At 26.3% G+C, this 14094-nt stretch overlaps 3 protein-coding genes across 3 annotated transcripts; 2 read left to right on the forward strand and 1 right to left on the reverse strand.

Moving 5' to 3' along the window:
• The first annotated feature begins 601 nt into the window (after nucleotides 1-601).
• LOC113560806 (exostosin-1) lies at nucleotides 602-5064 on the forward strand. The gene is made up of 8 exons (XM_026966892.1): nucleotides 602-1182; nucleotides 1509-1950; nucleotides 2024-2268; nucleotides 2327-2648; nucleotides 2710-2958; nucleotides 3017-3277; nucleotides 4459-4712; nucleotides 4799-5064. Exons 1-8 carry the CDS (start codon nucleotides 923-925, stop codon nucleotides 4977-4979), a joined length of 2214 nt encoding a protein of 737 aa, XP_026822693.1. The 5' UTR covers nucleotides 602-922; the 3' UTR covers nucleotides 4980-5064.
• LOC113560807 (integrator complex subunit 9) lies at nucleotides 4965-8859 on the reverse strand. Its single transcript, XM_026966893.1, has 12 exons — nucleotides 8425-8859; nucleotides 8133-8324; nucleotides 7863-8068; nucleotides 7592-7793; nucleotides 7403-7536; nucleotides 7017-7310; nucleotides 6820-6952; nucleotides 6651-6753; nucleotides 5814-6019; nucleotides 5550-5738; nucleotides 5298-5477; nucleotides 4965-5220 (listed from the first exon to the last, which is right to left on the reverse strand). The coding sequence occupies exons 1-12, from the start codon at nucleotides 8431-8433 to the stop codon at nucleotides 5098-5100; spliced, it is 1971 nt and encodes a 656-aa protein (XP_026822694.1). The 5' UTR covers nucleotides 8434-8859; the 3' UTR covers nucleotides 4965-5097.
• Nucleotides 8860-10679: 1820 nt separating this feature from the next.
• LOC113548840 (28S ribosomal protein S28, mitochondrial) lies at nucleotides 10680-12821 on the forward strand. The gene is made up of 3 exons (XM_026949924.1): nucleotides 10680-11258; nucleotides 11314-11435; nucleotides 12571-12821. The coding sequence occupies exons 1-3, from the start codon at nucleotides 11010-11012 to the stop codon at nucleotides 12710-12712; spliced, it is 513 nt and encodes a 170-aa protein (XP_026805725.1). The 5' UTR covers nucleotides 10680-11009; the 3' UTR covers nucleotides 12713-12821.
• The last annotated feature ends 1273 nt before the right edge of the window (nucleotides 12822-14094 follow it).

Genomic DNA, 14094 nt, shown 5'->3' on the forward strand with positions numbered 1-14094 from the left:
TCGTTTTTTTGTTAGACTAAAATCCTTGAATTATCTGTAAAAATCATTAAGCAGTGTCATCCGCATGTATTTTAATTTATAATATTACAGTGGAGCGTCGATTATTCGCAATAATTTAGACCGAGGGGGTACGGATAATCAAAAAATGATTAAAAATATACAACACGAACATGAATTTAAAATTTAAATTTCTTATGTAATTAAAAATAAAACTGATGTACTGTATGTCTGTATGTAATATTATGTATAACCATTGTTTATATGACCAATGGTATAACGACATAACATATAAGTTTAATATGATAAAATAAATATATATGGCTAATATATGTATTGTTAAAAGTATATTATAATATAATTAATTTAAAAATATAAAATAAAAATACATTTTTTTTTTCAAAAACTTCGCGGGAATGTTGATTTTATCTAAGTTTTGGAAGTTGGCATCTCAGATATTGCTTTTTTTAAATCTGGAAATCTGTACCCATCCCGCCTAAATTTATATCTTAAACCGGGTTGTTGTGATATGGTATCAATGTATCATAGTATCACAGAACAAGTATTATTAACTATAAACAAAATGTTTTCTGTAATATTTATTTTCCGTTTTCCGATTCGATTGCTTATTACTGAATACTAACTACTGGTAGTAACAAATAGTACTATTTAATGTTTACTTAGTGTAATCCACAATCATTTTATATTATTATTTGACATCTGTAGCTGTGTTGTAAACATTGAAATATTGAATTTAACTTTAAAATTTATATTAAAATCATGAGTTTTCTGTCACCTACATCGTTTCTCAATTTGTGTATACTTTCAACTACACAATATTCTTATGTTTGCTTGATGTGGTCAAAAACAGAAAAATTTAATTGTTAACATGACCTTTTTATAATTACTTTGAAAAACAAAAATTATGCAAGCAAAAAAGAGATTCATATTACTTTGGTTCATTATCTTATTCATTTTAGTTATGTGTTTACTAAAAACAACTAGAAAACCAGATACTTTGCTTCGTCTAACCTACAATGTTAACAATGTGGAAAATCTACCATCTTTCATGGACGACTGGCAACAAAGTGTAGAAGTTGGTCGTCCTCCTGCTGCAAAAACTTATGAAGCTAGACAACAAATACCATATCACACATCACATAGAAAAACAAACAAGCTCTGCAGGTTTATTTATGAGTACCATTATTAGTAAAAATTAATTTTTTCTGAGCTACATTATTAATTTTTAGAATAATTGCATGTTGAATAAAAAAAAAAATATTTTAAGAATTTTGTTTTGCAATACTTAAGTACATTTATTAATATACCTACTGAAAAATCTTAACAGAAAATATATTTCAATTTTTAAGTTTTATTGACTGAAAATAAGTTTATTTTTAAAGAATCATATAATCCTTTATGTTGTTAGCACAGAAATGGTTAATTTTTTTTTATTTGTTTAATCAACTTATAAGTTAAGACTTAATGTATGACAACAATTATTTTTTCAGAATGGAGACATGTTTTGATTCTTCACGTTGTGAAAATGATTTTCGAGTGTTTGTATACCCATTGTCTGAACTAGAGTCTAGTGGATTAATGACTTCAACCCGTAGTATTTTGTATCAGAAAATGTTGGATATTATTGTGGAATCTAGGTATTACACAGATGAATACACCAAAGCTTGTGTATTTGTGATAGCTATTGATACTTTAGATCGAGATCCCTTATCTCCAGACTATCTGCGCAATATTCCTGTGAAAATGCAGAGACTCAGACATTGGAATGGTGGTCGAAATCATGTCATTTTTAATCTGTATTCTGGTTCTTGGCCAGATTATAATGAAGATGACCTTGGATTTCATACCGGAGATGCTATTCTAGCCAAAGCTAGTATGTCAGTCACTAATATGAGACCTGGTTTTGATATTTCATTCCCATTATTCCACAAAGTGATTACTATGAACATTATTTTAAATTGTAATGTAATAAATTTAGCATTTTTTTTTTTTTGATTGTTTATAGAAACACCCAGAAAGAGGCGGTGAACCTGGTTTCGTTCGTTCCAATACATATCCTATTGCTAAAAACTATAAACTGGCGTTCAAAGGTAAGCGATATGTTCTTGGCATTGGGTCTGAGACTAGAAATTCTATTTTTCATCTACACAATGGAAAGGACACAATTGTAGTAACGACATGTAAACACGGCAAAAACTGGAAAGATGCTCAGGATGAAAGATGTGATGTTGATAACTCTTTATACGAAAAGTAAATGCAATTTAAAACTGCATAACAATTTAAAAATTAATTATTTTTTTCTTTTTAGATATGATTACGGATCCTTACTTAAAAATTCAACATTTTGTCTAGTTCCTAGAGGCCGTCGATTAGGATCTTACAGATTCTTGGAAGCTTTACAGGCCGGATGTATACCTGTTCTGCTGTCCAATAATTGGGCTCTACCTTTTGATGAAGTGATAGACTGGAATAAAGCTGTGATATGGGCTGACGAGAGATTGCTGTTTCAAGTACCAGAAGTGATTCATTCAATTTCAGAAACTAAACTTTTTGCATTGAGACAACAAACACAAATTTTATGGGAACAGTACTTTAACACAATTGAAAAAATTGTGTTTACTACGTTTGAAGTAGTTATTTTTAAATCGTGATATTTTTATTTGAATTATTTGTAGTTTGAATCTTTTTCAGATAATTAAAGAACGTTTACCTAAATTCCAATCTCGAGATGGTATAGTTTGGAACACATCTCCAGGAGCTCTTGTCTCACAACATTCATATACTGAATATCTTAATTTTAATTTGCCATTCAATTATCATCTACTCGGTAAACAACCCAGTCCTAATTTTACTGTAGTAATATTTTCACAACATAACAGTTTAAACTCACCATTGTATCGATTAGTTCGTAACATAGCTGCAAGCAAATACTTAACTCAAGTAATTATATAGAAATACATAATACTTATAGAACTAAATTATATCATTTTTATTTTAGATAATAATAAATTCATGTGCTGAAAACAATGGTAAAAGTGGGTACCAAAATATTGCTGGTATACAAATATTAGTATCATCTGGAAATGGCTGTAGAAGATTTGAACCATTACCATTTATTAAGACTGAAGCTGTATTATCATTAGATGATGATGTAGTATTGACAACTGATGAAATTGATTTTGCATTTCATGTCTGGCAATCATTTCCTGATAGAATAGTTGGATTTCCAGCTAGATCACATTACTGGGACAATAGCAAGGTTTTGTATTAATTTTTACTTACTGATATGTAATAATCAGAGCTTGTAGTTCTGGCAAATACATATGTTTTTGGTATAGTCATAGAACGTCAAAAGATACAAATCTGTTTCACACTTTCTTGATATTGTATTAGAAATTTTATTTTACTAATTTATGCAGTAGGCGAAAAAAAAACCCCAAAAAATAAATTTGCCCGGAAAAAACTTACAAAATAAAAGTCCATACAAGGGCCATATAATTTTTCTATTTAATAAAGGTAAAGGTGGTTCATTAAAAGCAGGGGTGGCCAGTGAGAAGAGACTCGTGAGCCACTAAATATATTAATAAATATGGAAGAGCCAAAATGTAAAAAAAAAAGTCATACATAAATTCATAAATTTTTTTTGTAAAAATGTTACGATAAAATACGAGCCGCAAAAGTCTATGACGCAAGCCGCGGTTTGGCCACCCCTATACTATAGTATAATAATGATAACTCATTCATAATAATATAAATAACAGATAAATAGATAATAATTATAATTTATAAAAATAATAGTAATATAAATTAATAATTGTGATAGGTACATGATTTGTTACTCATCAGTCACTTTTCAATTGTTAATAAAATAATCAATAATTGAATAGGAGTACACATAAAGTTATTAAAGTTAATTGAATTGAATCCATATTGTGTGGTAGACCATATATGACAAAAAAAACCCTAATTAATAATGTATATTATTAAATAATATTATGTACAGTTTATTTAAAACTTTAAACTCCAATGAAATATCACTAAACATTATTTTATAAATTTCAACAGTTAACCAAGTTTAAATTTTAAAATTAAAAAAAAAAATGGCTGTCAAAAATAAAAAAGTGACCTAGTGGGTTAAATTTAAATTTAATGATATATCAATTGTATATGACAAATGATTCTGAGCGTAGATGTTATGTTAGCCTATTTCACACTATGTATTTTTATATAGCTTATTAGCTAATACAGTCATTCATTATCAGAAACCATCTTCAAGGTTGAAAATCAAAGCACTTTTTTGACTATTTATTGTGTATACAGATAAAAAAATAAACATCATTATAAAATCAATACATTCATTGCTTTTCTCAGAAACTAAAAAACATATGTGATTGCATAATTCACATTCAGCATAGGTAATAATCACCTCAAAATTAACAGGATTCTTGGTTATATACATCAAAATGGACAAATGAATATTCAATAATACTCACTGGGGCTGCTTTTTATCATCAATACTACAATACTCTATATACTAAATGGTTAAGTCCTTTATTAATCAAAACAGTTGACCAATCTCATAATTGTGAAGACATACTCATGAACTTTTTAGTCAGTCATGTAACACGTCGTCCACCGATTAAAGTGTCACAGAGAAAACATTACAAAGAGCAAGCTAACAATGGCATGCCAAAGTAAATATCATACTAACTTATTTTACTTAGTTCAATACTTTATTGTACAATTTATATTATTAATGTATGTTTATATAATTTCATAGATCACCTTGGAATGATCCAGATCACTTTATGCAAAGACAAACTTGTTTAAACACTTTTGTAGTGCTATTTGGTTATATGCCATTGCTTCAATCAAGTGTAAGATTTGATCCAATTTTATTCAAAGACCCAGTATCAAATTTTCGAAAAAAATATAAACAAATTGAATTGGTATCCAATTAATTTTAGCTATTATTTGTTATATTATGAACATTGTACATTGTTGTTTAACAACAATTATAAGGGTTAATGTAAATACAGTCTTTGAGATGTGTACATTACTTTTAAACAATAAATGTATTTAAAAAGAATTAAGGCACTCCATTACAATACTTCTAAGTTTGAGTCTCCAGTTCTTATCCATCTTTTCACAGAATATATGAGTAGACTTATCGTCCACTTGGATCAATGTGTCTTCTGATTTCTAAGAGCAAGTAAATAATTAATGTAAAAAATAGCCGCTCCATTTAGAATCTAAAATTTGAATAATAGTTAACTTACAAGATGTATAGTATATCCATGTGCATTGTGTTCAATTTTAGGATCACTTATACCTTCATTTGTTAATGCACGTAAAAATCTATCAATATCCAGTTGTCCCCATTCATAAGTTTTTTTAAATAATGTTTCTAATAAATAAGGTTCAGTTGTTTTATTTGCTAATAAGTCATCTCTTAAAATCTAAAAATGTTTAAAACAATTAGGATAAAATAGAATAATTAAAAAAGTAAATATTTCAATAATAAAACTTACATCTAATTTATACTTATTATCTTTAGTGTCTAAAACAGCTGTAAATTTTGATGCTTTTAATCCAGATTGTAATTCATTTAATGTTACACTCACCACCATCTCTGTTGTAAATGGTACATTTACTGTTTTTATATCAAGTTTCTCTGATATAACTTCACCTCTTTTTATAGTTAATACTTTCCTATCGATCTAAAACAATAATAATAATATGAGTAAGTCAATTTTATTTAAAACGTTTTGTTAATAATTTAATTTATAATATACTTGATCAATAACAAATTCATTTTTATGACCAAATCCAGCTGGTGGAATGGCATAACGCTCAGGAAGAATTAACACGGCTGGTTTAAGATCTTTAATCATTTTATTGGCCTGGGTGAAATTCATACTTGTATCAATAGGACAGTGCATAGCTTTCATAGATAGTGGTTGGAACGGAGCTAAGGCTTCTAAATATGGAAACTCTGGTTCTATAAAATTAATAATTAGGCAGAAGTTATTATTTCTGACAATGCTTCACAAAAATAATTGATCATCATTTAATTCTAATTAAACCAATAAGAGATAATACAAATACAAATATTGATAAAATTTACAATTGATTGGATGTAAAAATGGAAAAGCTAAATTTATTTTTTTAATTGATAAGAACTTGAAATTGATATTTTCTATTCTTAAATACAAGACTGGGCATTAACGAATTAAAAGTTAAAATTAACGAGTTAAAAAAAATCGTTAACTTGCCCAGCCTTCTTTAAATACATAATTATTAAAATATATATTATATAAACTTAATATAATTTTTAGTATATATATATTAAAATTAAAAGATGGATAACATTTGCATATTTATTATATAAATAATTAAATACTTTTATTATATTTTATATTTGTATTTGTTGACATTTTAAGTTCAAATCAAATCAAATTATTATGTTATTAAAATCATAAACAAAAAAAAAAATGTATTCGAAATTCCAGTCAAGGATGTAATTTCCAACTAGTAAAAAATAAACAATTTTTTAAGAGTATCCAATTAATACTTAGACCAGAATATAAAATGTAATTATTACTAAATTATTTAACAAAAAATAAACTTACCTGTGAATATAATTGTGTTCTGAGGATTTGTACCCCAATATTCCACAAAGTGTACTACATCGCCAAATCGTAAACTAGGATGACCGCAAAATACCACACAAGGCTTAAAAAGTATTAAAAAATAATTATAATTTGGTAACCTAACATGAAATGGTTCATTTATATTTACTTGTCTTAAATCGTTCCATAAATCATCTGTATAGACGTGTTTAAAATGCTTTAAACGTCCAGACTTCACTAATTGTGCATGAGGAAATGGCTCTTCTGGAAAGTATACTTTATTTTGTTTTGATTGAGACAGCCTAATTATTAAAAAAAATTGATAAATTGATTTACTATTAGAACAAACATGATATTTTTACTGACCATTCTGCAAGAATATTTGAATATTCTAAAGAACTATGAGCCACTGGAGAAATAAAATACATTGGAATTTGACCTAAAGCTGTACTGTCCAAGTGAGATGATAAGCATTCAAATAAATCATACACAACACCTGAAGGATAACATGGAATAAGTACTGAACCATTATTTCGCAATGTAACAGCAACCGATAAACATAGTTCTCCTAGCATTGAATCTGGATTAGCGGCCGGTGCTTGTGTTAGGCTACTTAACAGCATTAAATCAGCATTTTTTAAGTTAACTTGATCCATGGGTCTTGGTAAAAAAAAAAAACAAACATTGAATTAATCACTATATTATAAATATTATCTTTTTACTTGATTGTGATTTATAAAAAATAATAATACCTTGGATGTGTTGTTAATGTTGAAGTATTGCTGACATAAACCAATTTCTTACTTTCCAAATATATCACCCAATTACTGCTACCCAAGCAATAACCAGAACTAACAGCTGTTACAGTCAAAGCACCTGTAATTTCCTAAGGCAAAATGTATAATTGAGTAACCAATGTAAAATAAAATTATAATACATACAATTTTTTGATCATAACTGATCATCTGCACACGTGTTAAACTCGAATTAACCTGTGCAAGGCTATATAATTGTTTCCATGTATGAGGTTTGAAACTGTTACATAATGGCGGTGGCAATAAATGCAAGATTTCCTTCCAGTATTTAGCAACATTAGGTTTTGGTGACTGTTCAACAAAATCTACAAGCTCTTCAAGAAATAATCTAAAAATAAATTAAAATGTTACATAATATATACATTTATAATTATTTAAAAAATGTTTAATGTCTTACTTTCCTATGTGCAAAGTCGGTTCAGTCATGTACACAACTCCTTTAAAACCTGTATTTTCCGTAATAAAAGGTAAAGCCAACATGGTCATATAGTTGGATACCAATATAACATCAATATCAGCAAAGTCAACTAACTTAGTTAGTGGTGTCATGAATTCAGGTGCAGAATTTACAAGTACTTGATTAGTCATACATTCATTAAGTTCCTATTTAATACAATAAAATATTTAATTTACAGATAATCTAATCTATAATTAAAATATAGCATACCCCTTCAATTTGTGGGTCAGAGAAGTTTTTAGGTATCCAAGCTGCAGCTTTATTTGGTTTCCAGTCTGGTATTGGATATAAAGGTAAAAAATTCAAAACACTGTGTGCTGATAGACCACAATCCAACATGATTGTGACTGACTTTAACTTTATCACAAAACATGGTTTGTTTGGATCTTCACTCAAACAATACTATGTATTTTATAAAGCACAAAAATATACCATTATAAATACATCAAAATTGTAAAACTTTGTTTAGTTTTTATAAAATATTATTGTTTTTTTAACTTACCACTTTCATAATGAATGTTGAATAATCAAAAAAATCTTCAATTAGTCAACTTTCATAATTTTCTTATTGTTGTATTAATTTTATTTTGTTGTAAATTTGTAATGCCCGTTACCCATTTAGTAATTCATTAAAAATAGTTTATGATTTGAAAAATGGAATTATCTTATGAGCAGTGAACACTATACTTAAAATTGTATTGATGATACAATAAAGTACCAACTACCTATAGAAATTGTGACATTAAGTACATTACAGTAATACAGTTTAAAGTTGACAATTGTGAAACACTAAAGAGTAGAAGAGTAGTAAGTAGAACTGTAATAGTTTCAATGTATTTCAACTTAAATTGTTCTGAAATAACTTATAATGCTATTAAAATATTAAATAGTGTTTATATTTTAATAACGCGGTACAGACTTTAAAATTGTATCGAACTATCAACTACCATAATATCGGTAGCAATAATACAAATATGATACTACCCAAACTGAATGGGGATAACACCATGACCTACCATTTCACCGAATATAGTACTACTCCGAATAAATTACTACGAATATCAATTACTCCGAATGTGGCTGTAAAAATGGGCTGCAGTGTTTACTTCTAACATTGAAAGTTACGACGTTCAATTACACCGGTAATTTATATTGTCATGTAGTTACTATGAAAATCGGTTGCTACGAATAAACACATTTCACGATTTAATATTACTTCAAATTTATAAAATAATTAAATTTAGGAACTATTACAGTATTCGGTATTACCACGATACGTTAATACCCCTATATAATTTTACTAAGTACAATTTTATAATTCATATTTTCATAACCAATGACCATTTTAATTCAAAAATAAAAGTATATATCATTATAGTTGAAGTACAACTAATATTATTTAAAACTCCATAATTTATATTTTACAATTTTACAATCTACCTGTGTTAACGTTTTGTTATTAAAATGTTTGTATTAAAGATAATAGTCCTTAAAAATAGTTTTACAAAATATAAAATGGACCTTATTTTTGAAATAGTAGGTACTTACCAATCTACCTATTATATATGTATTATACTTAGAACATTTTCACAATTCATTAATGTTTATAGAATACTATAATAACTAAGTATTTTTAAGTCAGCATAGTCCCCAATCTTATAAAAACTCATTATCTTGGACTCTTAAGACAAAAAATTAAATAAAAAGTTTTTATTTTTATCCGGCCCGCGAATTTTTTAATTCGTGAATGTGGCCCAATATTCTTGGGTCCACAGCTTCGACATTTACATTCTTTTTTTTCGACATACTAGCTAATGACTGTTAATTCACTTTCAAATAGGTAAAATAAAAAAAAATTACACAGTAGCAATCACATTCATATCTAAAATTCAGTTTAATCCCACTTCTGAAACAGATGGGAGAGTGGTTATTTTCATTTTTCTTGTCAGAATGTTTAAAAAATTTAAACAATTTAAGAAAAATAATAATTGTATAATCGATATATTTATAATCATTTTGCGCACCCAATTCAGCAAATGTGCACCCATTACTACTTACCACTACTACTTAGGTTGCGTAAAATTTGGAAAGAAAATATTTCATTTGACGGTGGTCATTTGCACTCCACTTATACTACACCTAGGTTCCTAACTGTTTAACCGGAAAAAAATAATAGATGTATGAGTACGTTTTTATTATTATTATTTTGGGGAATTAAATGAATGTTTAAAACTAAAGAAATATTTATTGTCAAGGTTAATCGGTTAACCGGATGACGTAAAGACGCGTTGACATTTTATTTTAAATTATAATACAGTATCATATTATTATCTTTGTCAGATATTGTATTAGTTAACGCTTGTATTAATTTTTTTTTTCATTATGTATCTAACATAATTTTGCTGTTTAAATTTAAATGTGAAATATATTGTATTAATCAACACATTGAGTAGTTAATTATTTAATAAATAAATATGTACTAAAACTTCTACAATACTATAGACTATAGTAGTATAGTAAAAGTCTATACACAATAATTTATTTTAAATTATAATACTAATGTCTATTAATTATTATAGTATTGTATGCTATACAGGTTTATCAGAAATTCAGAAATATATTATAGTGTTACCAGGCTCTGCCGATTTCTCACAATAATTCGGAAGATAGCGCTATAATCGTAGAACTAAGAAATCGGGCTAGTTGCTTTCTTTGTCGATGCATATTTTATCAACTATCTGTTCCTTATCTTTTTTTGAACACAACGTGGTTATCACTGAATTTTGCTTCTGAAGATTCGATACTATGATTTATGAATTGTGAATTGCATTACTATCTTGTGTCTACTGGGTATTAGCGTTTGCACATTAAAATTTTACACCGGTACGGATTGAATATAAGTTGAATAACCCGAAATTCTTGATATCTTTTATTAGTATACCTAATATTTTTTTTCAATAATAATTCAAGATATTATTTTTTTCAGTTTTGTCATAATTAATAATAATATATTTCTTTACAATTCTACTTTTAAGAGAATACATTAACCTTTTCTAGTTAATTTATTGAATTATTTTTTTATCTGCTATGGCAAGTGTATGCCGAATATTTTGTCAGAACATTAAAAATGTGTCGTTATCAAAGATAATTACAACAAAATTACGAATGTCTTCAAAGGAATTTATTCGACTTTATAGTCAAAGTGATCAACAAGATAACAATACTCTTAAACATGGTGCTTTTGCTGAGTTTTATGAAAAAACCAAAGAAAACAAACAAGTTGTTAAAGAAGACCAAGACTTTGAAGTGCTATTGAGAGATTCAAATTTTATAAATGTAAATTTCAACTTTTAATAATTTTCATTATTTCTCATGAGAATTTCTTTTATAGCTTGGTGACCCTGAAGGTAAACAAGTGATCGGAACAATATTTCATATTGTTGATAATGATTTATATATTGATTTTGGATGGAAATTCCATTGTGTTTGTACAAGACCTATTAAAAATGCAGAGTAAGTATTGTTAATATTATTGAGTGTAGTGATGGCATGAAAATTTATTGTCATGAGAGATAATGATTGATGATTCACATTGACCACCAGTTACCACTTAAATTTTTCCAATCCCTTAGGACTCCAAAATTAATTTTGATTTTCCATACTAAAAAAACTTTTCTTTGGTTGTAGAAATTTAATCACTGGAATACTAAATATTTTTACACAATAATGAATATATACCTATAATTATCTGCTTAAACTTATAATCTATAATAATAGAAATTTGTATTTTCTTTATAATATTATACTTGCTAATTTGCTTAAATATGTTATAATTTTTTAAAAATTAATAATTAAAAGTTAAAATAAAATAAATTAATATAATAATAATATTAACTATTAAGTTAACTAATATTTTATCATAATTTATTTAGCTGAATTGTGTCACTCAGTTTTTTTCAGGTTACACACAAGTTTGGTCTAACTAATATAAATTAAAATTAAAAATAATTACACCTATAATTTTAATAATATTACATAACAGGTAAAAAATGTAAATAAAACAATTTTTATTAATTCACATTAAGAAATTTGTTTATTACAATATTAAAGGTATGTTATTTATTAAATTCTTTAAGAAAAATTAGAATTTGTATAAAAAATAGTCATATTATTATGGTAAAACTATTAACCTAACCTTACAATAATCAATGTTGTTTTTTCTAATTAATATAGATAAAAAGTAAAAATAACTACATAAATGATTTTAATAATATTTACATATTAAGCAAAAATTTAAATGATGCCGATTTTTTACATTTTATACATATTTTATACTTGTGTGAAATATTAATTTGAATTTATCTGCACACAATTTGTACAAAACGTTATAAAATAGTTGTGACACAATTCATGTACCCCACTTTTATCATTGAGACACAACTCATTAATTGTGATTTATTTGTAAAGCAATTGTCATATATTATCTTTGATGGTTGAATTGTTGAATGCCAAAAAGTACAACTACCTAATTAGTCATAAAGGAAAATATTTTATTACACCACCAGCCATCTTGATTTTAAAAATTAAACATTTTGTGTTCTATGAAAAATCTAGAAAAAACTAATAATTTTAATTATTGTATGTTTAGTTCTTTTGTACGAGGATCACAAGTAAAATTAAGAATCAAATCCTTAGAATTAGCTACCCGGTTTTTGGGTTCTGAAAAAGATTTGACTCTACTTGAAGCAGATGCAGCTCTTTTAGGTCTTCACAAACCATTAAGATATTAGAAAAAACTATTCATGCTTTTATCTATTGTAAAATTATATTAGCTTAGCAATTTTTTGTATGTTTATTTTAAAACACTTGTAAATTATAAGTTTAATTTATGTAAATTAATTTTATAATTATATTATTAATTAATATAAAGGTTTGGACTTTGAAAGTTCTAGCCTTTATGAGTTAGAATTGATAAAATAATAAATATACATACATAAAATGTTAATTTATCTTATGTAGTTATATATATAACATAAATTTTTTGTTAAATATATTATATAAATGTATTTAACAAAAAATTAAAACTAAATTGACTGAGCTAGGTTCTGCTATTTCTAAATATTTATTTTTTAATAACAATCAATTCATACAATATAATAGCTATGTTTGAATGATGATATATGATGAGAATAGCCAAATAACTTCCTGTATTCCTAATGTTTTTCACTAGTATCCAGTTTGAATCCAATTGCCTGACTATTTCATAATATTCAGATCATTTTTGAATTATCACACAAGTTTTTAGAAACCTATAATTTTAATAAAATTGACTTATTTGTTCAATACTTATAATAAGATTTTCAAACCCAATTGAAAATATGAAATGATTATATAAAAAAAAAATATTAATATTATTAGTAGAGGGTTTAAGTGCTTTAACACCATGGACTTTAATATTTAACACGCTTAATGTTACAACACTTATGTTTATACACTAAAAAATTGTGTGACGCAAAAAAAACCAGACAGTCATATTCTATATGTTATTAAAATAGTGAAAGAAATATTTTTTTTGACGATTTAGAAATAGTGTGAAATGCATAGTTTTAGGAATCAGTAATGAGCTAATTTGAAATACTCATGTACGCCAAACGACAACACGATGAATGATCATTGAAAATGCTGTCCAATGACCATAATTTGCTTTCAATACAATTTAAACCTTATTTCAAATGTATTGTTTAATATTTACAAAAAAAAAACAAAACGTGTTTTATATCTGTGATATATTAAGTCCTATTGTAGGTGACAAATTAATTACGAATTGACGAATTTGATATTCTGACGTCCATGATAAGAAAAATAAGCCCACAAATTAAGGTAGAATCACAATAATACAATTTATGAAATTTGGCAAAAACTATTGATGAATATTAAATAATAAAAAATAAAATGGAAAAAATATTTTTAAAAGTTATATCGATATATATAAAGTGTACTGTCGTTCTGTGTCTAAAGTACGGACTATACCTAACCGTGATTATATCTAATGTAGTAATGTGATCTAATCTATGGAAATTATTACTCCCATTATGTTATCAATATATTTTATCAACACAAAATAATACCACAATAATACATTCATTACATTTACTGAATATTGATACAAATT

This window comes from Rhopalosiphum maidis, chromosome 1, assembly GCF_003676215.2.
Source record: "Rhopalosiphum maidis isolate BTI-1 chromosome 1, ASM367621v3, whole genome shotgun sequence".
NCBI classification, from domain to species: Eukaryota; Metazoa; Arthropoda; class Insecta; order Hemiptera; family Aphididae; genus Rhopalosiphum; species Rhopalosiphum maidis.